The sequence below is a fragment of the Bacillus rossius genome, chromosome 3 (assembly GCF_032445375.1).
Source record: "Bacillus rossius redtenbacheri isolate Brsri chromosome 3, Brsri_v3, whole genome shotgun sequence".
Taxonomy (NCBI): domain Eukaryota; kingdom Metazoa; phylum Arthropoda; class Insecta; order Phasmatodea; family Bacillidae; genus Bacillus; species Bacillus rossius.
In genome coordinates this window covers 124,496,069-124,524,031 of record NC_086332.1, presented here as the reverse complement: position 1 = coordinate 124,524,031, position 27,963 = coordinate 124,496,069, and the positions used below count along the sequence as shown (strand labels likewise).

The following is a 27,963-nucleotide window of genomic DNA, read 5'->3' as shown; positions in this document are numbered from 1 at the left end:
TTTCCCGCAGTCTCACAAAGAGTCGCTAGCAGATGGGTACAAGGGAGAGGGAGAATGAGAGAGAGAGAGAAGGGAAGCCCGCGGTCTCACTAGGAGTCACTAGCGGAGAAGGAGAAGGAGAGAGAGAGAAGTAAGCCAATAATACCACTATTTACTGTGTTGGTCTTTATTCTCCCAGATTGGCTGGGAGAGAGGACAGTTAAATAGGCTTGTTAGCCCGTATGATTTATACAGTTATTTTCTACATTTGTTTGTGTTAAAACTTTACATATTGTTATCGCTTCGTATGTTTTGCATTTACAATGTTACTTACAAGGTGACGAAACGTACTTACACTACACACTTAATAATCTTGATAAATATTTACAATCATAACATGTATTAACATAACTATAATACATTGTCTGCTAATATTCACAACTGCCATTTGGTGACGAGTAGTGGCACTACAATGGCCATGGCCGGAATGTTGTGCCGCGGACCGAACTGTTTAGTTTAATTTAAATAAAGAGGAGGTACGATGTCAGATGCCCCCCCCCCCTCCCATGATAAGCCAGGGGTCTAGGTCGTCCACGCGCCCTCCAGCAGGCACATGATGCCTTCTCTCCTAGTGTTTGCGAGTGTCATGGCCGGCCTGCTGATTCCGGACTCCTTGGGTCACCATTCACCATTGTGTCCAGTTCGCAGCCTGTGACGTAATCTTCCAGGTACAGTGGAGGCCGGCATCGTCGTCGGCGGTGTCTCTGGTTGTCCTCAGCCGGTTCCTCCACCTTGACCTGGAATTCAGCATCGGCGAGGGAGGCTCCATGCCCCTATCCGCCTCGGGTAGGGGAGGGTGGTTCTGTTGTCTAGATGCCATCCGGTTCTATCACCATGGGCTGCTCCTCCATGGTGCTTACGCCTGCCTCTGGTGTCCCAGTGACATCAAGGATCTGCATTCGTGCAGGGTGCCTCTGGTGCAGTCGCCTCGGGGTCGTGGCAGGGACTTCTGCTGGCCTCTCCATTTTTGTCCTTGTGCTCGGTGTTCCCTCGAACATATGCTGCATTCCTTGGGGTGTGACAGATTCGTGGTTGTCCGGCATTGTTCCTGTCACATCTGGGGTAGGGTCCTTCACCGTATTGCCCCCTTCCGGGAGTACTGTTTTCCGGATGTGGTCCTGGTGTACTTTTCGCATTTGTCTACCCCGGCGCACCAAATAAATGCTTTTACTTAGCCACTTCAGGATGTGGTGTGGTCCCGACCACCTGGGGCTCAGTCCAGCGCAGAATTTCCTAATTGCGTTGGACAGGGAATGTGTGCAGACATACACGTGTTTGCCTGGCTGTAGCTCCGGTGGTTGTCGTGTGGTCTGCCGGGTTATCTGCTGAGTGTAGGCCCTCTGGTGTTCTCGCGCTGTTGTCAGCTCAATCTCTTGCCGCCGACGGCGATCCTCGGGGTCTTCCCCTTCATCTGTCACTCCGTGGGCCGTCCACTTTCCGGGCATGGGCAGATTGTGGCCTTGGACCATTTGTGCAAAAGATATTCCTGTGGCTGCATTGGTCCTGCGGCAGATGCAGAACAGGGCCTCCTCTATGTGTTCGTCCCATGTGGTATGGTCGTCCCCCAGACGTATGCACATTTGGACTTTCAGCTCCTGGTTACGTCTCTTCGTTGCGTTGGCTCGTGGATGGTAAGCCAGTGTAGTCCAGTGTTCCACTTGCCATGCCCGACATAATTCTTGCCACTGCCTTCCAATGAACTGGCTGCCATTGTCCGTCACGAGGTCCCTGGGGTATCCCCATAGTGGAAAGAATTCCGTCTGCAGGATTCTTGCAATGGTTTTGGCTCGGATGTTACTAGTTGGATATTCTTCTACCCATTGTGTGAAGATGTCCGTGACCACCACCAGGAACCGCTTCCTTCGGGCAGTATGGGGATAGGGCCCCATAATACCCAGCGGGATGGACTGGAATGGGGTAGTGGGGAGGCGCGGCTGCTGCTGCTCGGTCCCATCACTCCGCCGTGCCTTTCGCTCCTGGCACTTCTCGCAGGTTCTTACATACTCCCGTATGTCCCAGGCTATGCCGGGCCAGTGGTAGCGCTGGCTGGTTATTCATCGGGTTTGGTCTGCTCCTGGATGTCCTGCCAGGTCATGATCGTGCATGAAGCGTGGTAGGGCTTTCCGTGCTTCCGCCACTCCTGGTTGGTTCCTATCCCCTTCGTACACAACATGCCCTCTCTCATGGTCCATATCTCATCCAATCCTTCTGTTTGCTTTGCTCGTCGACGCTCCACATCTGCGGAGGTGTGTTTGGCATCGAGAACCCGTTGTTTGAGTTCGATCAGGTCCACTGGAGGTGGGTCATCATCATCTCCCACAGTGAGCAGGTGACAGGTCGTGTCTCTTGGCCTGTGGTCGTGTGCCCTGTGGGAAGGTGGCAGTATTTCCTCCCATGACACACTATCTTCCAGGTGGGTGCCCTTATCGGGGTTTCGGGACAGGGCGGCCGGCAGCTGGTTTTCTACCCCGGGGATGTGTTCGACAAGGAAGTCGAAGGATTGTAGGAACAGGGCCCACCTTGCGAGCTTGCTCTTACGTCCCTGAAGGGTTCGTAACCATGTGAGACATTGGTTATCTATGCGTAGCACAAATGGCCTCCCCTCCAGGTGGGGCCGGTACTTCTTAAGTGCCCATACCACAGCTAGGCACTCCTGCTCAAAGCTGTGGTAGTTACTTTCTGCCTGTTCAAACTTGGTACTAGCATAATCGATGATGCACCTGTCTCCCTTTTGGTCCAATTGGTATAGCACTGCCCCCACACCATCAGTGCTTGCATCTGTCTCGGGGTTTACTCGGGACAGTCTGTGACATCTGGAGAAGGCTGTTGTCAGATTTTACAGTGCTTCCTGAGCAGCTGGGGTACATTGGTAGCACTATCGAGGTGACAACAGGTCTGTCAGTGGGGTTGCGAGCGTGGCGAAGTCTACGATATAGTTCTATAGCCAGTTGGCAAGGCTCAGGAACCGTTGCAGCTGTTTGCATGTTCTGAGGGGTTCTGCCCCTGTAATCTTCGCTAGGTGTACCGGGTGGGCAGGTAGCCCTCAGCATCCACCACATGCCCTAAGAATTTCTACTCTCTTAGTCCGATGTTGCACTTCTGGGTGGCGCAGGTCAGGTGGTGCATTTCTAGCCGCTCCAGGACCAGCGATAGGTGGTGTGCATGGTGCTCCCAGGATTCGGAGTACACTATCACGTCGTCGAACTACGAACCACGAACTAGCCAATGTATCCCTCTAGTACACAGACCATCATAGTTTGGAATGTGGCCAGTTCACACTTGAGGCCAAATGGCATGGCACAGAACTGGAAGTGTCTGCCATCCGGTACAGTAAATGCTGTCTTTTCTCTGTGGCTTGGGGTGATTGGCATCTGCCAGTAGCCAGAGCATAAGTCAAGAGTTGTAAATACTCGTGCATTGCCTAGACTTGCCAAGGCTTCTTCTACACTGATCTAGGGTGGAGGGGAACTGATTGTAACCCTGTTCAGCGAGAGAAATTCACACAGAAACACATGGTTCCATCCTTCTTGGCTGCTGAGACAATGCGTGAATTATATGCAATGTTCGATGGCTTGATAACCCCATCGCGCAACATTTCTTGCACCTGCTCTCGTATCAGCTGTTGCTCCCGGAACCCATATCCTCTGGGGCTTCATATATGGGTTCGTCATGTGTGGTATGAATTTTGTGCTCGGTCACTGTGGTGCGCTTTAGTGGATTTGCAGTGACAAAGATGCTTCGCCTTTCCCAAAGAAGTCGCCTAACATCGACCTAATATTCGGAGGGTACCTGATTGTCCAGGTCTTCCAACCCTGTGGGCTCCCCCTAGGGTAGTGGTATGCTTCCTACTGTATATACTGACAGGCGCTCATATTTACCTAAATTTACCAGGTCTGATGCTGGCGAAATCAAGGCATCCTGATCTACCAACCATGGCTGTCCGAGTACCAACACTTCTCGGAGTTTTCCTACCACGACTGCTGGAGTTTGGGTCACCATCTCCCGTATACCCACTGTGATGATGGCATATCCAATGGCTGTCCCAGTTCCAGTGTTCGTAACAAGGCGCAGGGCACAGTGTCTGGGTGTGATATCTGCGGGTGGTACACAGTGCTGGGCGACGAACACATGTGTTACACCCCTCGAGCCTCAAAATTGAATTATTTTGAATTATTTAAAAAGAGCCTTGGAAACTTGCTGGATAAAAAAAATAAGTTAAATAAATTGATTTACCAGAGGCGGCACGAGGTGGGGAACAAACAAAATTTAGGAACTTCCTGTAACAAGCAAGGAGGAAGTTGGTGGATCGTTAAAATCAATAAATAAAAATTACACGATTATCTTGATCTATAGTTTCCCTGTTTTATTTGCCCTGATGAATTATCTTGTTTCCATTACTTTACATACAAAAGGTTTTAACAAGTTTCAAAGATTTAAAAAAAAAACAAAAGAAAAATGAAAAGGGGCCGGCCCACGATTATTTAAAACAAAGTATATTGTATTGATACATTATTACAACTTGCAATGTTCTACTACATTAAATTTGTCGCTGATTAGTTTACCATATCAGTGGATTAAGTGGATAGTCACTTATCGCTGGTTTGTCTTTAAAAAAAGGGGGGAATAGAAATATAAACCATATCACCCGAGTCTTCCAGGTGTGGAGTTAAAAATTCCGAACTGTAGAATGGAAGGAAGCTGCTTCTTCTAATGGGTGGATCTCGGACTGCCGAAAAACATACTGATGGACAATTCGTCCACCAGTAGTTGCTGGATCTCGAATCTAGCTGAATATGTGCATCGCTGGGAGGTCGAACCCCTGACTGTAACAAGCCAAATCAAGACTGATTAGGACTTGAATACAGACAGTACATGGGGCAAGAAATGCCCGGAAAAATCTAAGGGGAGGTAGGGGAGGTCGCGAATTATCACTCACCAAAACAGGGGAGTTGCCTTCAAGCTGCCATCGCGGAGTCAGCCATGGTCCGTAGCTCGCGATTTGCGCGGCTGGGCGCGGATGATTTCTTCATAGTTAAAAAAATTAAAAGGGAAAATTTCAAAACAAAAAAATTACTAACACTATGCAGACAGACTAATCTACTTGAATTTAGTTGAGGGATAGCATCCCTTATTTAGGACGATTACATAGTCGCTAGCGGTCGAATGAAGTCTTCCAGAGTCTTCTGAGCTCGCCGGAGATCTGTCTGCAAACGTGACGCGCGCTGATCTGTGTCGCGGCAAACCGCATCTCGTAATTAAAAAGGGGCGCCGGCTCTTACAGGTGGAGGGGGTCTTGGCCGCCGAAAGATTCCGAACTTGCCCGAATGCGGGCAGAAAAAAAAACTCTGGCAGGAGTTTTGAAGTTGGCATCACTAGGCGACAGTAGAGAACTCTGTCGGAGGGGTCTGAGTTGAAAACAATCGACTCGCCCACGGCGTCCATATAACTCAAGGGAAAGCAGGTGCTGCTCTCTGGCACCCTAGAGGGTAGGCTAGCGGAGAAGTTCGCGACTTAGTCGCTAGGTTGCGCTTGCGATCAGTTTTGACGCTCTCGTTTTTTGCGAGGAGACCTTGAGGACGGTCACGGTTGCCCAGGGGGTTACGACCGGTCATTGGTCTTACTTGGAACTGTGAAGGGGGGGGGGGTGAGGGTAAAATGCAACGCTGCTGGGAATCTACGTCCCGTCGTGCCTGCAGAGGAGCGAACTTAACACTAATACGTGATGAAAAAGGCCAATCTCAGCTCGTCTCTGAGAACTGGTCGCCTGCAAGCTACAGGCTTGTCTATGCAGTTTGGGTCTCGAAGAGAAATGATATTACAGGCTTGAGGCGTGACTGAAGGCGGGGGAAATGGTAAGCTGTCTGCCAGTCAGGGATTAGGCCAGCAAAATATCCGATACGCCGATGGGAAAGGGGCTTCAGAGCACTGAGACAAAGTTTAACTCAGAGGAGTACACCAGACTAACAAAGTAAAATCACACTATAGTAGAGCAAATAAAATTTCCACACAAAAAAAATTTAAAATCATAATAAAAATTTAAAATATATCGTGTCGAAATTACTAATTAACGGCACATACTTCCCCCCTGAAAGACGGAGTCAAGGTGGCCTACTTGAGCCACCAAAAACCTGGGTTCCAGAAACTTACCCTGTACCAGGATCTACTGTAGTAAACTACTTACAATGGCTAACAATTCTTACGTGTTTAAATGAAGGCTAAAACTTACAGATAACTTATTGAATTAGGGGCGCCCCTTTAAACTAGACAACTTAGTGTAACACTTCTTAACTTAAATTTCTTATAAACTAGTACCATGGATTTTTTATTTTACTTATGATTATGACCTAGGTTTTTTTTTTTGTTTGTTTTATATCAACACGTTGGTTGAGTATGGCATGCCGTAGAAGGAACGCTGTTCCTTGTATAAAGAAACACAGTGAAGAGTGCCCTCATTTTAGGTTGGGGTGTACTTTCTTCAACTGAGAAATGTGTGCGCGCGCGCGATATTCGCCGGAGCTGGGGTCGGCTAACGCGAGCGTGACTGGCGTGAGGTATCGCTGGATCTGCCAGGGGCCATTCCAACGATATGAAAGCTTGGCTGACCTCTTGTCGATCGCCTTGCTGAGTGTGTGTGCTCTGCACAACACTAAATCTCCTACTCTGTAGGGATTGGGATAGCGTTTTTTGTTATATTTTTGCCTGCTTGCCTCGTGGGCCAAGTTCAGGTTTTTACGAGCTCTACTCCAGACTTCCTTAATGTTCCTGGGGTCGTCTGGTAGTAACTCTTTTAACGTCCATTGATTAGAGAGTGGGGTGTTGGGCTGGTATGTAAACATGAGTTCAAACGGTGTTGTTTTGTGACTTTCATGTCTGGCGGAATTGAAAGCCATTTGCAACCACACGAGATTGGAATCCCACCTATCCTGCGAGTTCGCATGGAATGCTATTAAGGCAGACCGGAGGTTTCGGTTGAAACGCTCCGCATGTGAAGGCTGGGGGTAGTAGGGAGTCGTGGTCACATGCTGAATCCCGTGTGAAAAACACATGTTTTTGAACTGAGTCGATTTAAAGTTTGTGGCATTATCGGAAACAATAATGGAAGGTACCCCGGATATTTTGAAAATATAATTTTGGAGGGCTCGAATGGTGATTTCGGCCGTGGCTCTTCTAACAGGGATTAGCCACACAAATTTTGAGAATGCATCTACGCATACTAGAAGCATCGAATTTCCGTCTTTTGACCTTGGGAAGGGTCCCACAAAATCAATGAAAAGTTTTTGCATGGGCCTTTCGGCCACATCGGAACTTAAAAAATCCGAATTGTGTTTTCTGGGCAGGTTTGCTCAAATTGCACAACTTGCATAATTTGACCCTCTGGGTTATGTCTTTATGCATTCCATCCCAGATGAAATGCTTGCGGATGTTTTCAATAGTTTTGAAAATGCCTAAATGTGCGCCTAAAGGTGATGAGTGATAATATTGAAAAATCATGTCCCTGAGATTTTGAGGTAAGGCTATTTTAAAATTCTTACATTGCTGAGTTCTTCGATAAAGAATTCCCTTAGATAGTTTGTGGTATTTTGGGGGTGAACCTGAGTTTATTTGCGCAATTATGTCAGACAGTTGCGGGTCCGAATTTTGGTGGGATCGTAAATCCGAAAAGGCTAGCGGAAAATCTGTGAGCAATGCGTGGCAGGCCATAGGATTGTTTTCTTGAATCTCGGAGTTGGAAGGATTCTCGAACATTCGAGAAAGAGTATCTGCCACTATGTTCTGTGAACCACGAATATGTTGGATGCTGAATTTGAGAGAAGCAATTTTTACAATCCACCGACCTAATTTACCTAGTTGCTTCGGATGGGCTAGAAGCCAAGCAAGGGCCTGGTTGTCGGTTTCTAGTAGGAATTCTTTGTGTTCCAAATAGGGCCGGAACTTATCTATGCCGAAAACTATGGCAAGGCACTCAAGTTCGTATACCGAGGAGACTTTCCTCTCCTGGTGTGTTAGGGTGCGGGAGGCGAAAGCTATAGGTTGCCTGCAGCCATCGAATTCTTGTGACAACACGGCCCCAATGGCCACACTGGATGCATCGGTTTGCAAAATAAAAGGTTTACTGAAATCAGCCATTCTAAGTACTGGAGGGCTAGCTATTGCATGTTTTAGAAAATCAAAAGCTTTGTCCTGTTCTGGACCCCAATTGAAAACAGAATTTTTCTTACGTAGAGCATTCAGTGGTGCTGCATGCTCAGCAAAATTAGGTATGAATTTGGCGTAAAAATTTGCCATGCCAATATACCTGGAAATGCCCTTAGCATCTTTAGGGGGTTGGAAATCCTTTATCGCTTGTGTGCGATTAGGGTCAATGGTTACTCCTCGACTTGAAATCAGGTGTCCGAGGAAAGAAATTTCCTGCACTGCAAATTTCACCTTCTTTGTATTAACAGTGAGGCCGGATTTACGTAGTCGCTTAAGGACTTCTTGCAAATGAGCCATATGCTCTTCAAAAGATTCTGAATAAACAACGACATCATCAAGATAATTAAAAACAAATTTTAATTTCAGATCGCCGAAAATTTGGTCTATAAGGAGTGTTAACACTTGGGCGCCTGTGGCTAGGCCAAAGGGTACTACCTTGTATTGATACAGATTCCACGGAACGCAGAAACTTGTGACGTGTTTTGACTCTGGTGTTAGTGGTATTTGATGATAGGCCGAATTTAGGTCAAACACACTGAAAAATTTGGCTTTACTAAACCAGTGACATGCCGAATTTAGGTCTGGTAATGGCGTCATCTCTACTTCAATTTGCCGATTTACGCGGCGGAAATCGACCACCATGCGGTGACCTTGGCCTTGGTCCTTGGGTACTAAAAATGCCGGGGAGGCGAAACTGGAAGTGGAAGGTTCGATAACATCTTTGTCCAATAAATTTTGTATGTGATCCCGCATTATCTGCATTTTAGGTCCTAATAATTGGTAAGGGTGACACCTAACTGGGGTTTTGTCCAAAAGCTTAATTTCATATTGGGTGAGATGGGTGCGCCCTAATTTTTCACTCAAAACGTCGGGAAAGTTACTGCATAACTTCTCTATTTCTTGTTTCTGTTCAAAGTTAAGATGGGTTAGTGAAATTTTATTATCACCTTTAGCCTCTGTGTGAATGGCATTTACTTTGCTCTGACATTTTGCGTCAGGTGACACAAAAGAAACAAAAACTTGGTTGTTAAATTTAAAGTGAACTCTTCGTGCTTTTAAATCAATTACCATGCCTGTTTTTGCAATAAAATCGGAACCAAAAATTAAATCTGTGGCCAAATCATCTGCTACTAAGAATGGGAAAGACCAAGAAAACAAATCGATTTTTACTTTAACAAAAACAATACGATTTACCTTCAAAGGCTGTTCAGCAGCTGTAAAACACTTTATTTTTATTGGCTCTACCTTTTGAGTCAAACGGTCTTGTTGTAATTTCCTGAATAGCTGGCCTGACACGAATGATCGCACGGATCCAGTATCTATTAGGCCTGGAACTTCTTGTTTTCCAATTATTGTGTTGGCGTAGGGCAAAACTGTGGGTATATTAGCTAGAATATTATGACATGTTCTTTTGTCCGTGGTTCGCGGACAATTACATCGTCTGCACATAGGCCTAAACGTGTTACAGTTTTCCGTTTGCTTGTCTTGGCGGGCTTTGTTTTTCTTAGCTCGCCTTTGTTTCTGTTTTCTTCTTTTGTTTTTTCCTCTGTGTGGGGAAGCGGTGTTTTGTTGAAGTTTTTGTTCGTAATTTTTATTAGGGCCTTGGTGAAGGGAAAAATTCCTAATGGTTGTTTGGGTGGCTGCCTCAGAAAAAATTCTTTCTGGCCAGCGGTTTACATGTTTTTTGGATTCTGAGAATAGTTAGAATTTGGCCGATAGTTTCTTGCACGACACTGCTCAATGTAGTGCCCAGAATTTTTTCAGTACCTACAAACCGGTATGCTCTCATCTTTGTACTGGGGCCTAGCGACATGTTCTGATTTGTGCTTTAGTTGCGAAAAATGTTTATTGGGAAATTGTTGTTTGTTTTCTGTTTCCGCCCGTGCGTTGTTGTGGGTGTAGGAATTTGATTCTCGATTTCGCTGGTGGTCAGCGTATTCCACGTTCGTGTTCGAGATACACAGGCGGTCTAGCTCGGCAAAGTTTTGCGGTCGAGACTGGAAAACTGCCCTCGATCGTTCCTGCGGATTAATTCCATCAAGGATGATTGAGACTATCTCACTCTCAGGTACTCGCAACCGAAGAATTTGCGCAGCTAGTTTGATGTCTGCTATGAAGTTAGGTAGGGCCTCATTCCTTTGCTGTAGCCTATTGTACCACTCCAGTCTGATGTTGGTCACCAAACAGGTTGGAATAAAATAATTTAGAACGTCCTCATGAAATTGGTCAAAAGAATAATTTTGCTCAATGGCGAGCGTCACTCGCTCGCTCAAGGGTGGTTGTGTAAAGGGGAAAATAACTTCTAGGAGTTCCCTGTCTGGAAGGTTTGCCTTTTGTTTGATTTTGAACAAATTCTTTAGGAAGTCGATTAGGCTCCTGGGCTCCAACCCTGTAGTTTCCTTCAAATTAGCCAGCAGTCTTTCAACGGGATTTGGTATCTTAGCGTAAAAACTACCTCCAGTTGTCTGATTGAAGGTAGGAACCACAGGTACTGGGTTCGGTGCTAGATTAGAGGCTTGAGGTGTGACTGGTGGAGGTTGAGTTTGGTTTTGAAGTTAGTATACCTGCGGGCCCAATGGCAGGTATGTGGTGGCGGGGCTGGGGTAAGGAAGTTGTGATTCTATCCTGCCACCAGGGTGCACAGGGGCTGGTTGTGGTAGCGTAGCTGCCAGGGTGGAAGGAAAGGCTATCAGTGGCGAAACTGACCTTCCACTGGCCGAGGAGGTGGGAAGGGCTTCCGGAGAGGTATGGAGGGATGAGAAGGCTGACCGGAATTCATGATAGGGGTTGAAAATGGCAGGTGAGGTGGAGGGTAGGTATATGGGTTGGCGCATGTAAACAGGATGAGCTGAGAGCGAATGCATAGGATAGGCGAAGGTGACATTGGTGCTCGGGTGAGTACCAGTCGCCATGACAGTCGCAGATGGAAAATGAGATGGTGTGAATGTCGAAGTCAATGGCCGGCGACGTGATGTCACGGGGGTGAGGGCGGTGGGGAGGGTAAAAGAGGTGGGGTAGGGACTGGGCTGCCTCCAGTGTGCATTTGTTTTGGGGGTTCCTGTACTTGACTGTCAGTTACTCCTCCTGCCACTGCCTCTACGGGTTCAAGTATTCTTTGGTCGATTGCGACTAGTTTGCTCCGCAATTGGAAATTTAGACCAGGAATCTGTTGCCTACATTTCTCGATCTCCTTTTGGTAGATCCCATTTAATTTTTTGGTGGCTACTATTGTGAGGTTGGTAAATCTTGTGCCAATATGACTCAAGCAGAATTAGCGCACGTAAGATGTTTCTATTTGTCTCGTCTCGTACAGAATTAGTGTAACTGTGGAGTTCCTGAAATTTACTACAAACACAGTTAAATTCCTCCAAAGAGTCCAAGTCAGCGAGATTAGCGACTTGTGGTTGAATTTCCTCGGCACACACAGCTCGGAATCTTTTCCGGAGCGTGGCCACGTCACCGAGGCCTGACAAACCTCGAAATCGGAGTTCGTACTCCAGCTCGTCACGGAGGAGATACTCCGGCGTGAGCATTGTGTCCCTTTCGTAGGTGGACCTTGGTCCAGTCTTACGAGGACAGCAAAACATATACAAAAATTTACGTTGATTGGTCAAAAGAAAATTACCAACAAAGACTTAAAACTATGGTTGAAACAGTACCTTAAATTCTACACAAGACTCTCTTAATTTAACTTAGCTTAATAATATCGTAGTTGCTCCGACGGGTCGGAAGTATGTGCCCAGAATACAAAAGTTTTTTTTTTTTTAAATATTTAACTTCTAAACACACGATTAGCTAATAAAAAAGACTAACTATTGCTGCCGGCAGACGAATGAGTTGGTACGTCTGTTGGCGTCTCTCTCAGAGGTAAGCGACCTCCGGGACTTGCGGGAACAAGGGGTGTGTGTGTGTGTGTGTCCGCGCGAGCCTCAGACACGAACGAGATATGATAACACCGCCGGTCGCCCGGGGTGCAGGGGAGGAGGGGATGTATACGGCCTTGTCAACAGCACGTCCGGGGACGCGCGGTGGAGAGAGGACAGCTGGCTGGCTGAAGGACGTCTCGCGCGCTACGCGCTAGCCTAAGTCCACACGGAAATTTAACTCAAGATAAAATTTAAAATTTTAACTCAATATAACTACAGGGTGTACCAGCGATGAGTTTACAATATTATTACAAAATTGCTGTATCAAAAAAAAATTAATTTAAATTTTTTTTTTGCTTATATTATTCAGGTATGCATATAAAACCGGAAACCATGCTCTGCTACCAAGTTGTTACACCCCTCGAGCCTCAAAATTGAATTATTTTGAATTAATTAAAAAGAGCCTTGGAAACTTGCTGGATAAAAAAATAAGTTAAATAAATTGATTTACCAGAGGCGGCACGAGGTGGGGAACAAACAAAATTTAGGAACTTCCTGTAACAAGCAAGGAGGAAGTTGGTGGATCGTTAAAATCAATAAATAAAAACTACACGATTATCTTGATCTATAGTTTCCCTGTTTTATTTGCCCTGATGAATTATCTTGTTTCCATTACTTTACATACAAAAGGTTTTAACAAGTTTCAAAGATTTAAAAAAAAAAAAAAAAGAAAAACGAAAAGGGGCCGGCTCGCGATTATTTAAAACAAAGTACATTGTATTGATACATTATTACAACTTGCAATGTTCTACTACATTAAATTTGTCGCTGATTAGTTTACCATATCAGTGGATTAAGTGGATAGTCACTTATCGCTGGTTTGTCTTTAAAAAAAGGGGGGAATAGAAATATAAACCATATCACCCGAGTCTTCCAGGTGTGGAGTTAAAAATTCCGAACTGTAGAATGGAAGGAAGCTGCTTCTTCTAATGGGTGGATCTCGGACTGCTGAAAAACATACTGATGGACAATTCGTCCACCAGTAGTTGCTGGATCTCGAATCTAGCTGAATATGTGCATCGCTGGGAGGTCGAACCCCTGACTGTAACAAGCCAAATCAAGACTGATTAGGACTTGAATACAGACAGTACATGGGGCAAGAAATGCCCGGTAAAATCTAAGGGGAGGTAGGGGAGGTCGCGAATTATCACTCACCAAAACAGGGGAGTTGCCTTCAAGCTGCCATCGCGGAGTCAGCCATGGTCCGTAGCTCGCGATTTGCGCGGCTGGGCGCGGATGATTTCTTCATAGTTAAAAAAATTAAAAGGGAAAATTTCAAAACAAAAAAATTACTAACACTATGCAGACAGACTAATCTACTTGAATTTAGTTGAGGGATAGCATCCCTTATTTAGGACGATTACATAGTCGCTAGCGGTCGGATGAAGTCTTCCAGAGTCTTCTGAGCTCGCCGGGATCTGTCTGCAAACGTGACGCGCGCTGATCTGTGTCGCGGCAAACCGCATCTCGTAATTAAAAAGGGGCGCCGGCTCTTACAGGTGGAGGGGGTCTGGGCCGCCGAAAGATTCCGAACTTGCCCGAATGCGGGCGGAAAAAAAAACTCTGGCAGGAGTTTTGAAGTTGGCATCACTAGGCGACAGTAGAGAACTCTGTCGGAGGGGTCTGAGTTGAAAACAATCGACTCGCCCACGGCGTCCATATAACTAAAGGGAAAGCAGGTGCTGCTCTCTGGCGCCCTAGAGGGTAGGCTAGCGGAGAAGTTCGCGACTTAGTCGCTAGGTAGCGCTTGCGATCAGTTTTGGCGCACTCGTTTTTTGCGAGGAGACCTTGAGGACGGTCACGGTTGCCCAGGGGGTTACGACCGGTCATTGGTCTTACTTGGAACTGTGAAGGGGGGGGGGGGTGAGGGTAAAATTTAACGCTGCTGGGAATCTACGTCCCGTCGTGCCTGCAGAGGAGCGAACTTAACACTAATACGTGATGAAAAAGGTCAATCTCAGCTCGTCTCTGAGAACTGGTCGCCTGCAAGCTACAGGCTTGTCTATGCAGTTTGATCCTCGAAGAGAAATGATATTACAGGCTTGAGGCGTGACTGAAGGCGGGGGAAATGGTAAGCTGTCTGCCAGTCAGGGATTAGGCCAGCAAAATATCCGATACGCCGATGGGAAAGGGGCTTCAGAGCACTGAGACAAAGTTTAACTCAGAGGAGTACACCAGACTAACAAAGTAAAATCACACTATAGTAGAGCAAATAAAATTTCCACACAAAAAAAATTTAAAATCATAATAAAAATTTAAAATATATCGTGTCGAAATTACTAATTAACGGCACACATGGCTCGCCCCTGTGTCTATAAGTGCGGCAGTCGGTCTCTAAGGGTGATGGGGATCTGCATCAGTCGGTTTTCTAGTGTGGTGAGCTGCCCCAGTTGTTCCAGGTTGTTTTCCGTGGCTTGTGCGGGGGGTAGGACTGTAGGACTGTAGGACTGCTGGTGCGGGGGGTAGGACTGTAGGTCCTACACCCCCTACTGCCCATTTCCCGCTGGTTGTTGTCGCTGTTGGTGTCTCTGGCAGTCCTGATGCCAGTGATATGTTCTCTGTGGGCATCAAGATGGCACTGTGGTGGTCGGAATCCATCGCCCCGATTGCCTGCATTCCGCCATTCTGGAGATGTGTTCTGGTCTGTCCCACCAGGTGGGCCCTCGATCACCCATGTTGCTGTCCGCCATTGACGTTCCTGCGATATGTCCCTGCTTGTTCCCGCAGGTGCTCCGACCTGCTGTCTGGGGCCTCGTTCGGGGATAGTTGTCCCAGTCCGACGTCCCATGAGGTGTCGTAGGTTGCCTTCTGTAGCTGTTTCCTGTCGTACATAGTCCTCTACCGTCCCATTGCAGTATGGCCTGAGGAATGGTTGCGATTCTTCTCGCATTAATGCCGTAACTTCTGGTAAAGCTTGCTCGGGGTCTTTTCCCGGGGTTATGCGCCGGTACAGCTGCATCTTGTTTGCCACAAACTGCTCTACTGACTCTGAGTCCTTATGGGACTCGCCATAGAAGCGAGCCTTACAGCTCATGACTGCCATGCTGTCGTCAAAGTGCCATGTTAAGCGGGTAGCAAACTCCTGCCACTGCATGTCATAGCATCCCCACAGGTTCCACCACTCACGAGCTTGCCCGCGCAATTGCTCACTCGTGCGTTGTGTCCATTCTTCTATCGGCACCCTGCATTGTGTCAACCATCCCTTACACCACTGCGCAAACACGTATGGGTCCTCATGCGCTAGCTCACTAAACTCTGGTAGCATTATGCGTCCTGTTGCGGTATTTTTCCGCCCCATATGCATGTTTGGATTCACTGCTGGGCTTGCAAGCACCTCCCAGTGTATGAGGTTTGCCCCTGCCTTCTGTGTCGGTGCCTGTGTGGGCCTTGGTGTTGCTATTGTGTACCAAACCAATGTACCCATTGCTAACTCCGATCTCACTGGTTTGCCCTCAGATGTGTTGTGCCACTGTCCCTCTCCTGTCATTAGGTCAAAGTCCCTTGGTGGCTGACCTGTCTCATGTGTGGTTGTCAGGCTGTGTGGTAGCATTGTTTATGAATTTCTACACTGTCTGTCCTGCACACGTTCTTCTACACTTGTTTAGTAAATATACACTTCAGGTCACCAAATGCTGCTGGCTGTTCGTGCTCTCTTGTAGTATCGATGATGAAGTGTGCCACACGTTTGGGCGCCAAATGTCGTGGCCTCGTCTCTGATGAAGATGTGGAGATGGGGTGGACATCGCTCAGTCGTTCGGTTGTCGTGATGTTTGCCTGGCACCAGCTCTTGGGTAGAGCAGCCTCACACTCTGAGGCGGGAGTGGACCGTTCGGCTCAGTGCAGCAGACCGAGGACATGCTTGCGCGGAACGGGCCTTCGGGGACGGGAGGTAGAAGGAGGAGGGTGCCCGCGGTCTCTCAAGGAGTCGCTAGCAGAATGGTTAGAAGTAGGAGAGAGGGCTGCCCGCGGTCTCACGAAGAGTCGTTAGCAGAGGATTGCCCGCAGTCTCACAAAGAGTCGCTAGCGGATGGGTACAAGAGAGAGGGAGAATGAGAGAGAGAGAAGGGAAGCCCGCGGTCTCACTAGGAGTCACTAACGGAGAAGGAGAAGGAGAGAGAGAGAGAAGTAAGCCAATAATACCATTATTTACTGTGTTGGTCTTTATTCTCCCAGATTGGCTGGGAGAGAGGAGAGCTAACTAGGCTTGTTAGCCCGTATAATTTATACAGTTATTTTCTAAATTTCTACATTTGTTCGTGTTAAAACCCTTTGGATGTTTTGCATTTACAATGTTACTTACAAGGCTACGAAACGTACTTACACTACACACTTAATAATCTTCATAAATATTTGCAATCATAACATGTATTAACATGACTATAATACATTGTCTGCTAATATTCACAACTGCCATTTGGTGACGAGTAGTGGCACTAGAATGGCCATGGCTGGAATGTTGTGCCGCGGACAGGACTATGACCCGGGTTTTAGTTTAAATAAAGAGGTGGTACGATGTCAACGTGGACATCGCGGCGTGCGGCCGCACGGTCGGCTTGTTTTAATAACTTTTCGTGTTTGGAAACTACACGAAAAACTTCCCGTCAGGAAGTTTTTCCGTGGCGGTTTCGGGGACAAGGGAATTGTTTAAAAGGGACGTGAAATGTTTTCTCGCGGCTGTAATTCTGTGACAGACTGTGATGCTGCCTGGCCGCGTCTTGTATGGTTATGGTTAGGTGAGTGGAATGGCGTCTGGTTGACACCTTCGTCTTAGTATTCCGCACTTTCTTTTTATTTGTATTAAATATTTAGTTAAATTTTTGGCGTTGAGATTGTCCTTACGGATTTGTGAACGATGTTAAAAGAAACTTTAAAAAGGTCACAGGTTTATATTTTTTATTTCAATACTCAGTAATTAAATGCAGGCTCTGTAGCTTTTTTTTTAACACGATCCAGTACTTACATTATTCACTGTACGTTATAGAACAAAACAATCTAATAATTAAATTTTTTTTAAGCTTGTATAGGTTCATTATGATTTCAATACTTATGTGCGGAATTACTAAGGACTTTATGAATAACGAGATGGTGTTGAAGTTTACTAAAGGAGTATATTAAAGTTGTAAAATGTCTTCATCACTACAGATTGTCGCTGTTTATAATTTTTGTGCATTAGCTATTGGTGTAATCTTAATAACTCCTTGTTTAAGTCACAGGAGCCAAGCTGTTAATTTCCTTTACTAACTTGTTAATTTTTTGTGATGAGTATTTTATGTCTGTTGAAATGAGATCTTGACTGGGTTAATTTATGTTTATGAATTTAATTATTTATTTCAGAGTATGGTGGAAGGTCCTAATATGTTGTTGTTGTTGTTGTTAAAAATAGTTAATTTTATTAATAAATGTTATTGTTAAATTTTGTTCATGGTTATGTTTTTTTCAGTATCTTGATTTTATGTTCCTGTATAGGGATAATTTTACTAAATGAATTCTAGTAGCGATATGTTCTACTGTTAGAAAAAGGTTTTTATTTGTCTGAGCTACATTTACAGAGGTACCCCTCTCCTTCCCGAAAGTGAGATGTGACAGCACACATATAATTGTACGTTGATATATATGACGTCGATAAACTCTGACACAGTTTGATTGATCGCCATGAAAGTTGGCACGTCGAAGTGTTTTTTTTTTCACGTAGAAGGGTTTTATGCTATCCATTTTTTTACAAATCGCTGCTAGATGGCGATGAAGCGCATCAACTTTTAAACCGTTCAACCTATCGCCATAGGTAAACAGAAAATCATAGGTCATATACATACAAACAGTAATTGAGTGTCATTCCCCTATATCCACCACATATTCATATAGCACTATCACCTTTGTTCAGCCCGGACAGCGCTGTGTTCTGCAGAAATAAATAACTTTTTTTTATTTGTAGGCAAATGAAATTTGTATCACACACAGCTAAATCATCTTTGGAAGTATTATCTGTGAATAAACTGTTAATATTTTTGTATAACACACAACTAAAATATATTTAGAATTCTTATGTCAATTATTTATACAATAAATATTTTGCTATAACTCAAGGAACATATTACAACAAATAATAACAAAAATACTGTTTGTGACTGAGATTAGTAACTGGTAAGAGTAATATTAACACAAAGTGATTGTAATTTTGATTAATAATTGATAAGCAAGTTTAAAATGTAAGTGCTATATGAATAACTATTATTCTTTTAATTGTAACCAAATGACATTTGTATCACACACAATTAAACGATATTTGGACATCTAATCTGTCAACAAACATTAAATACTAGGAATTATTTTAAATACCATGAAAAGAGTCAAACATTGGAAGATCAATCAGAAATGCGCGGCAAATGTCGACCAGTAGATCAGAGCCTCTACTTCAAGAGCTTTTGCAACACCCGAAGAGCGAGACACACGACAAGAAACTGATGCTCACGGCAGACTGAACCAAAAACTAGAATCGATTTCAAGAAAGCGGGATTAAATTACAATAAGGACTACGATTAAAGAATGCATCGCGAAGTTTTCGTTTGTCCAATGACTGCATTGTGCTTAAATTGTCGTGCTTTTAACTTTCTAAATGAAACGAACATTATTCCACGAGCACAACTGTTTCGTCAGAGATTTTAAATATGCATTGGAGGATGTGAGAGCGGATGACTTGAAATTCAATATCAGAGCAGACAAGATGCCCTCGAATGAGCATGAAAGAAGTTTCAATGCTCCAATGGCACCTGAAGCAGCTGTAATTGTCGGAAGAGAGATTACCTGGCGAGATATTTTTATCAACAAAAGAGATCAAACCAAGCAAAATGTTGCTGAAACACACCATTCGTACGACGCACTTCATTATCCAATACTGTTTCCTCGCGCAGAAGATCGATATCATCTCGAATTTTAACCAACCAATCCCACCACAGGGGCTGCGACAACTTAAAAAGTTAGTTGTAAGGATTTTTATGCATATTGTATCATGATTCGATCCCAAATATCTAACCATATCCTGAAGTGTCATCAGTTTTTTAACGATTCATTACTGGAAGTCCAAGACGTATGCAAGAATATGCTGAAGTTCCTCTTACATGTGTTCACAAATATGGACATCCAGATCTTTAGAAAACGTTCACATGTAATCCATCTTGGGATGAAATCAAAGATTTACTTCAGCCTGGCGAGCAACCATCACATCGACATGACCTCATAGAGAAAGATTTCAAACAAAAATTGATACGATTCATGGATCTCATCATTAAGAACCACATATACAGAGAAACTCGCTGCTGGATGCATTCCATTTAATGGCAGAAAAGAGGTTTACTACATGCACATATATTAGTTTTGTTGGTTTAAAAAATTGATCCAACTCCAATTGACGATATCATTAGTGCTGAACTGCCCGACCCAGAAAAAGACACAGAATTATTGTAAATTGTCAAAAAGAATATGATTCACGGGCAATGTGAGCTACACAACCTACATTCGCAATGCAAAAAAAAAATCGATAGCATTCTAAAAAATATCTTATATGTGTAAACAGTGAGCATGTTTATAGTTATTGTTTCCATATTTTACTATAATAACTATTGTTTTTAATTAATCTACATTTTCAGTTGATTTATGTATTTTTACGAACGTTAGCCAGGCTGCATCACGCGCAGGTGCATGTCGTAACATGAGATGTGCCGTACGCACCTGGGTCGCCACTTTATCTCCCTCCAGACATCCGCATCCCCCCCCCCCCCCGACACGGCACTGTTAGTTTAACATCCGAAACCTGCCAGCTGTTGAGTTACGCGAGCCGCCGACACGTGTTTTCGAGAGATTTCTGCCGTCGGGGCGGCTAGGAGTGACGCGACTGGCCCCGGTCGCTCTCGTGAGTTCTGTAATTGCGCCAGGGCCTATATATATGCCCGAAGACGTCAGGGCAGGGAGTCAGGAGAGTTCAGAGTGAAGCCGGGAGTTTTCCCGCGGCAGAGTTTCCGGGTGATAGAGTGGAGAAGTCCCTGGACGAAGGTTCCAGGGCGAAGAGTTCAGTTCCGAGCGAAGTTCCGAGCGAGGCGTCGAGTGGGATCTCGGCGAAGAGGAAGTGCGACTGCGGCGACGGAGTCCTGCGACGGAGGACCACGAGGGGTGCTGCGGCGAGAGTTGCGCCAGAGGCGCGGCCCAGCGAGGCGTGTCGATTGTGAGAAGCAAGTGACTGGAGGAGGAAACATTTTTTTTAGTGGAATTGATTAATTGGCATTTCTAGATTATTAGCTAGTGATGTATATATTGTTAGTAAATAAAACTGTGTGTGATAAAAACATTTATTGGGCGATCCTTTACAAAGCCGCAGTAAATCGTAACAGTATGTAAGTTAAATAAAGCAACCTGGTAATACCACATCTAATTGCAGCTGAAGTCATTAATTTGGTTATATTTTAATTTATGTTGGAGTCTCATCTAATTTGTTTGGTTGAATATCCCGTTTTATTATTTTCATGCATCAAGCACTATTTATTAGATGGTGTCATTCCTCCAAGTTGTTATCAATTCAGCCTTCAGTCAGTTCACACAGCAGCCTTGCTCCTTGGTTGCCACAACAAACTAAACGAAAAAAAGTTTATTTTAGAACGAAATGGAGGGAAGAGGTCCGCCATTGAAAGAGCGAAGACGTAGTTCGTGTATGTGAAGGACTCCGAATCCTCGGAGCCCTGCGTGAGCGACAAGAATATTCGTACCTACCGCACCATAGATAGATCTTTACTATTATTAAAAACAATTTTGACATCTTATATAATTTGTGTCAGTTTCAGGGAGTCTGTTCGAAACCGGTGATTCCTGCCCGTCGGTAGAGATCATAACATAGTGCTTCAAGATTAAGACTAACCTGAGCAGTTACTGCGAGTCCAACACTGGTGAGAACGTTCCGGTCTATAGGATTTTGCAGCTCTCACGGAATTCGTTGAATTCCAGTACATGTTGCAGAAGCTTTGAGTCGTAGTCTTTATACATTTATTTCAGCTATCCTGCTGCTCTTCTTTCATTGAGAACTTACCTAGAGATCCTGGATACGACGATCTGTGAAATTACTGACTGAAATTTAGCTAGCTAACAACGTTTGTGTTTGTGTCATAAGCCTGACCTCTAGAAACACCTACTATTAATTACGTTGAAGGAAAAATAACTAAAATAGGCTCTTAGTGTAGATATCGGGTGCACTTTAGCTTCACGATCAATTATTTTTCGTAATATTGTCGCGTTCCAGAAATTTCTCGGTGTGGCCGGGTTCAGATTTCTGTCTTTCATGGCGCGAGCTGTGGGCGGGCCGCTGCGCCCGTGCGAGAAGCGGCCTCGTTTCGTCAGCGACCGGCCGGCGGCGTGTGGTTGCCCTCGCTGCACATTCCTCATGAGTCGCGTGGGTCATCGGCCCTCGCGAGGCGGCGGTCTGCTGGCGTAACTAGGTCGCAGCGCGGTGCTCGTTCCGCGGGCTCGGGCCCTGATTGCGGAATTAGGAGGCGGCGGCCGAGGTTCTCTGGAAACATCGGCGGGCCGGGACTCTCTGGAAACGTCGGCGAGCCGAGGTTCTCTGGAAGGGTCGGCGGGGCCGAGAGGGTTTATATGCGGCCGCTGGAGGTAGCTCGGGGCTCACTCAGGGGGAAGCTATGCTTCTCTCCTGTGGTAACGAGTCGGTTAGGGATGTTAGGCTCACTCAGGGGGAGGCTATGCCCCGGAACAGCACTACGTTTATGTAAAGATGGTTGGGGTCGCAGAAGTAATGTTTGAGTTGTTTTTGAATAGGCCGGACCTGAGCAGATGTTGTTAACCTTATGCTAGACGTAAAGTTTTACTTTTCATCTTAGATGATTTAGAATAATGTTTAAGTTAACTTTAAGGACTGAGAATGAGTTTTAACATCGTAGAAGATTTTGATACCCTCTGCCTGCTTGTTGATCAAAGCATTTGTAAATAAAGGTCCCCTTTTAGTTCATTCAAGTTAACCTACATAATTGTAAAGTAACTAATAAGACTGATCGTTCTAGATTTTACTTATTTAGTTTAACTGTAAAAGTTAATAATTTTGTATGAGTTTAAGATCTCGTGTAATAAACGTACTTTCTTTAGAATTAAGTTTTAACTCATTTAAAGTAATTCCTTCTCTCTCCAGACCTCCTGTACAGGGGGCGGAACCTATTATTTTAAGATCTCGGGTTGTGAATAGTCTTGATTACTACGTACCCTATTTTTATTGCCAAGCGAGTGTAAATTTTAAGAGTTACGGATTCTCCCCCCCCCCCCCCCTCGAAATATTTGGTTTAGGCACCGAGTATGACCTTGTTACAATTTGATGGAGTTTGCCGGGAATGACCTCCCGCTACATTTGGTGCAGTTGGCCGGGTATGTCCCACGTTACAATATAAATTTATTCAAAGAAAGTATTGTACTGATATTCATACTGTGTATATGTAAAAAAAAATGTACTATTATAATGTTATTTTTGTGCCATATCATAAAAGTACCAAAATACGTGGTATTTTATAAAACTACTTGATATTTATATCTTGATAAAATTAGTAACAAATATTTCACTAAGTAGAATAATTAGTTTGGTAACTTTTTATGTGTTCATTATGTTGGTATGAAGAATATTCACACTTTTACACAAGTATAATGTATCTTATTACTATTATAATTTTATCCCACAAAAACCCATTGATATCTATTATACACTATCGTTGGTTGCCACTCAAGCTATTCGCTCAGATGACGTGCGTGTTATACTGGCGGGCAAAAATCAGAAAGATAAAATTCATTCGTATACGACTTGTGAAAAATATATCTCAATTCAGCGTCACTATAGACGTCTGATATAAGGAATATTCAAACTATCCACTCACTCCAGGTATCACATACTTGCCGCAATAAACTAGCTGCATTAGAGAAACGTTTGCAAGTTCGATATAATTGGGAACTCCTAATCTCAAGAAATGACTCGCCAACAAACCCATTCGGATCTTCTCCCTAACCGAGATGAGAACTCACCCAATGTTGTTATGCACGCTCTCTCAAATTTCTTAAATGTTAGAGATTGCACTTCAAACTTAAATAATAGGAAGGAGAACGTTATGCTACCAGTTTAGTAACAAAAAAAGAAAATACAATTTCATTACACGAATCATTCATGACATTTATTACTTTTGATCGATTTTTGAACACACTCATTCGCTTCTCCTTTAAACATATGATTAAATTCAGACAAATAGATTATCACAAGCATTAAGTAAAAGAATGTCAAGGGCAGAATATTAAAACAACTTAGTCTTAATAAAAATGTAGATTTTGCAATAACAATTACAGTTGAATTACCGGGTCTTTAAAACAAACACAGAGAGCTCGCACTAAAACTTTAAACCCCCAAAAAATGAATGATAATAAAAAATACCGTTAACTGTAAAAGTAAAACTCCAACAATGAATAGCAGCTAAAGATTAACATAACTCAATAATCAGGCATGAAAAGTATGCTAATAAATAATGAATATTTTGAATTGTGAATTTTAACTGGTACCAATATGTGTAGCTATAAATATGTATATATATTAGAGTACAGCGAGGCAAGAGTGGTTCTTAAAAATTTCGTTACTTTTTGTTATCCTAGTTCAGGCGGCTCATGACTTCCCAAGTGAGTAGTCCAACTCGCTATGTCGACTCAGGCTGTTGAAGTGTCGAGCTCAAATTTCCATGATTTCGTCAGTCCGAACTCGTTCAATTATTCGCCACGTCTACGGCGTGGTCCAACACGAGCACTCACGGACTAGCGGACTCGTTCACCTAGACTCCTAGACCTCACGATCCAGCTCGTTATTTGTCGTGTGGATAGAGGTCATCAGTAGTGGAAGACATCGGAAATGGTTATAATCATTCATGGGTTTCATCGACGACTGCCCTTCTGTGTAGACCAAAGTACATTTAACTACTTGCTGCATCAACTGACTCACCATCGCCGTTACGCCCGGCCCACCACTCACTTGCCTCTATCCTCAAGTCAAAAAACCTTCCACTCGCTAACCGAGTTAGAATATCCACTCGTCGAGCGAGTAACACTCGCTTCTTCAAAATCTTGTCGAGACGACCAACGCATGATATGACTTGTTAATAGTTTCTTATTTATACTTGAGGATCGCTGGGCTAACCATTCTTGACGGCGTAACCGAAGGCGGCTAGGTGCAACGTGAACCACGCGACGACGGCAGGTGGCGGTGATTTGAGGCTGTACTTGGGTGGCGGTCGGGTTGCTTCTCCTCCTCTCGGCTTGCAGGCGGGCTTTTTATACCCCTCCGGCGCAACGGCCTTTGAGAGCCAGAACGCTCTTGAAAATGCTCGGCTTCCACGTGGTGCGAACTTCCAGCAATGTGACGGTCAAACGGGCCCAATATTCGCGGGTTCTATAACTACTGGCCAAAGCTGTCCTTGGATCAAATGTGAACAACTAATTAAATAATTCATAATGATCTTTTAGCACCTAAGTTTCGTAAATATTTTTGCAAATATTTTGAAAATAAAAGGTTCAGCTGGTATTTAATACCAGGGGGTTGGAGAGAGGAGGGGATTAAATACGCATAAATTTATCAGTGTGAATAAACACAAGATTCCACGACACATAAAAATTCTAACGAATATTTTACACTTTTACCATGGTTTGCTTAGAGTAGAAAACAAATATACGATGGAATTTCAAAATAATTGTGTTCTTATAAATCGTTATGTTTGTAACTATGATAACATTTTATTTTGTGTTGTCCAGAATCAGCAGATATCCCTCAGCAGAGAGTTCCACTCTCTGAAGCTGTGGTTTGTGATGAGAAGCTATGGGGCAGAAGGGCTGCAAGAACACATAAGAAAGGTAGACCAAACCAACTCTCAAGATATTGACTTACTTTAATAAAATATAATGGAATCTTTTCTATTTAAAAATAAAATGTAAGAAAGTCTAGGTACCTGTGATATCTGATTGCTAATATTGTTCTTGTCAGTGAGTGTGTGTCATTTCTTTAAGTCAACCACACGGTCATACACATAGTAAGGTTCAGCAACTTCCTATTCTTCTCTTTGGTGAGACCCGACCGCTAAGTGGAGCTCGCGGCGGCTAGCGAAGTAACGGAGCTAATAACAGTTCAGTTTTGAACTTCGTTAATAGATGGCGTTGCCTTGAATTTTAAACTTCCCCTGGGTTCAGCTCGGGCAAAGTCGTGTACTGCAGTTGGTGTGTATTTGTACGTATATATATATATATATATATATATATATATATATATATATAGTACGCAAGATTGTTGAGAAATAAGAAAAAGTTATTGAGAACGCCTGCAATGTTTATAATAATCGTCATTGGATATATATATCGGAAACAGGATAAAACGCAATTTTTTTTAGCGAAAGAGAAAATGTGATGATTATGCCCGTAGCACTATTTATTTCAGTTAATAATATAGTATATTTTTTTAGGTGTTTCACAAACCCCCCCCCCCCCCCCAAAATAAATTGTCTATTTATGAGAACAGTGATAGAAAAAGCTTTGTACACTATCTCAGTAAAGCAATATATATATAAAAGAAAGTGGTGTTAGTTACACTATTTTAAACTCAAGAACGGCTGAACTGATTTGGCTGAAAATTGGTACGGAGGTAACTTAGAACAAGGAGACGGACATAGGATACTTTTTATCCAGTTCCCGGGTAAAGAATAAATAATAGTTTTAAAAAACTAAAAAACACTCTTTATATAGAAAACCAAACTAAAAAATAGAAAATCAAGAAAGTAGGTATATTGTTCACAATAATCATAACCCACTCTCACTTTTCATTTAATTAAATGTCACTTATCATTTAATTAAATGTCACAATATTTAGTAGGCTTTGTTTATATCGCCCCAAAGATAAACTGAAAGAAAAGAGTTCGCACATGGGCGAAATGGTTTTCTTTACAATGTGCGAACTCTTTTCTTTCAATTTGTCTTTGGCGCGATATAAACAAAGCCTACTAAATATTGTGAAATTATATAAATTGACGAAAATCTTATTTTGCAAATTTTATAATCAAATAACTGCATTGTCATAGGTCCTCGATAATTCTACAAATTTTAATGAAATCTGGCCTTTTAAAGTGGGTCAAAATCGCACCCAAAGGAATCAGTTACAAACATACAAACATCAAACATACAGGAGAAGCTAATATAAAGCGTGTAAAAAAAGTGGTATAACAAAACGCAACTGAAAGCAAAACGAAAAATTTATCAGTCAAAACATCAGTCTAGCCATTCATTTTTTTAAAAATGGTATAGCAAAACGCAAATGACATGGAATAACAAAACACAACTGACAGCTCAACGTAATGTTGTCTATGGTTAAGTATGGTTGAAAATTTTAAACTTAAGAAAACAGCTCAACGTAATGTTGTCTATGGTTAAGAATGGTTTAAAATTTGACAATGTAAAATTTTAATGTTGATGTGCCTTTAGCCGAACATTGAAAGATCCACGCAAAGACTCGAGATGTTTTGGAGGCGCAATGATTTTACTGTCTGGCGATTTCCGTCAAACACTGCCAGTAATTCAAAGATCAACTGCTGCCGACGAAATAAACGCTTGCCTCAAATCATCGAATCTATGGCGCTATGTGAAAAAACTTCAGCTGACAACAAACATGAGAGTTGCATTGCTGAACGATACGTCTGCTGACGATTTCTCTGAGCAATTGCTGACTTTCGGTAATGGTCGAGTACCTATCGATGAATCGAGCGGATTGATTTAATTTCCTCCGAATTTCTGTAACTTTGTCTCATCGAAAGACGAACACATCAACAAAGTATTCCCAAACATCATTACTAACCACAAAAATAATGAATGGTTGATTGAGCGAGCAATTTTGGCGGCTAAGATTAAAGATGTAGATGACTTAAACTACATAATTCAGAATGAGATCATTGGGTCACTGCATTCATTCAAATATATTGACTGTGTAACAGATGAAGATGAAGCCACCAAATATCCAATTGAATTTTTAAACTCCTTGGATGTACCTGGCTTACCACCGCACAATTTACGACTAAAGGTTGGCTCCGTAGTAATCATGCTTCGAAAAATTAACCATGCAAAACTGTGCAACGGAACGCGTTTGGTGGTAAGTAAATTGATGAACAATGTGATTTACGCGACGATACTCAAAGGAAAATTCGAAGGTGAGGAAGTTCTCATTCCGAGGATTCCGATGATCCCAACCGATATGCCATTTGAGTTTAAACGACTTCAATTTCCGATACGTCTTGCATTCGCCATGACCATTAACAAATCAGAAGGCCAATCCTTGAAAGTTTGTAGTCTGAATCTAGAAAATCCATGTTTTTCCCATGGTCAATTATATGTGGCATGTTCACGGTTCGGAAGACCATCTGCGTTATTTGTTCTTGCGCCTGATGATAAAACAAAAAATGTCGTCTATCACAAGGTGCTTCAATGAAGAGTGCAACCCATGCACCAAAATACATGGCCAATAAATAATCATTTAAATAGTTGATTTTTTATTTATATTTATTATCTTAATAAAAAAATAATTTAATAAAATCCAAACTCTTCTCATTTATTGTCTCTAAGGCGGAACAAATTTCGTCGGGTCAGCTAGTTATGTATAAATATGTAAGTAGTTGGACTAAATACCCATAGCTAAATGATTCTCAGCTATTTCAATATATTTATTGTAATGCTGTAACAATTACTATTATATTCGATAAAATTC

The 27,963-nt window shown here is 43.4% G+C and overlaps 1 protein-coding gene across 1 annotated transcript in view; it reads left to right on the top strand.

The window, feature by feature from the left end:
* The window catches only part of LOC134531227 (histidine decarboxylase-like), an 849,422-nt gene that overhangs the window by 751,696 nt on the left and 69,763 nt on the right, over positions 1–27,963 (top strand). Inside the window, exon 12 of the mRNA XM_063366899.1 lies at positions 24,978–25,076. Within this exon, the coding sequence (XP_063222969.1) occupies positions 24,978–25,076 (99 nt within the window). The remainder of the gene's footprint in view (positions 1–24,977; positions 25,077–27,963) is intronic.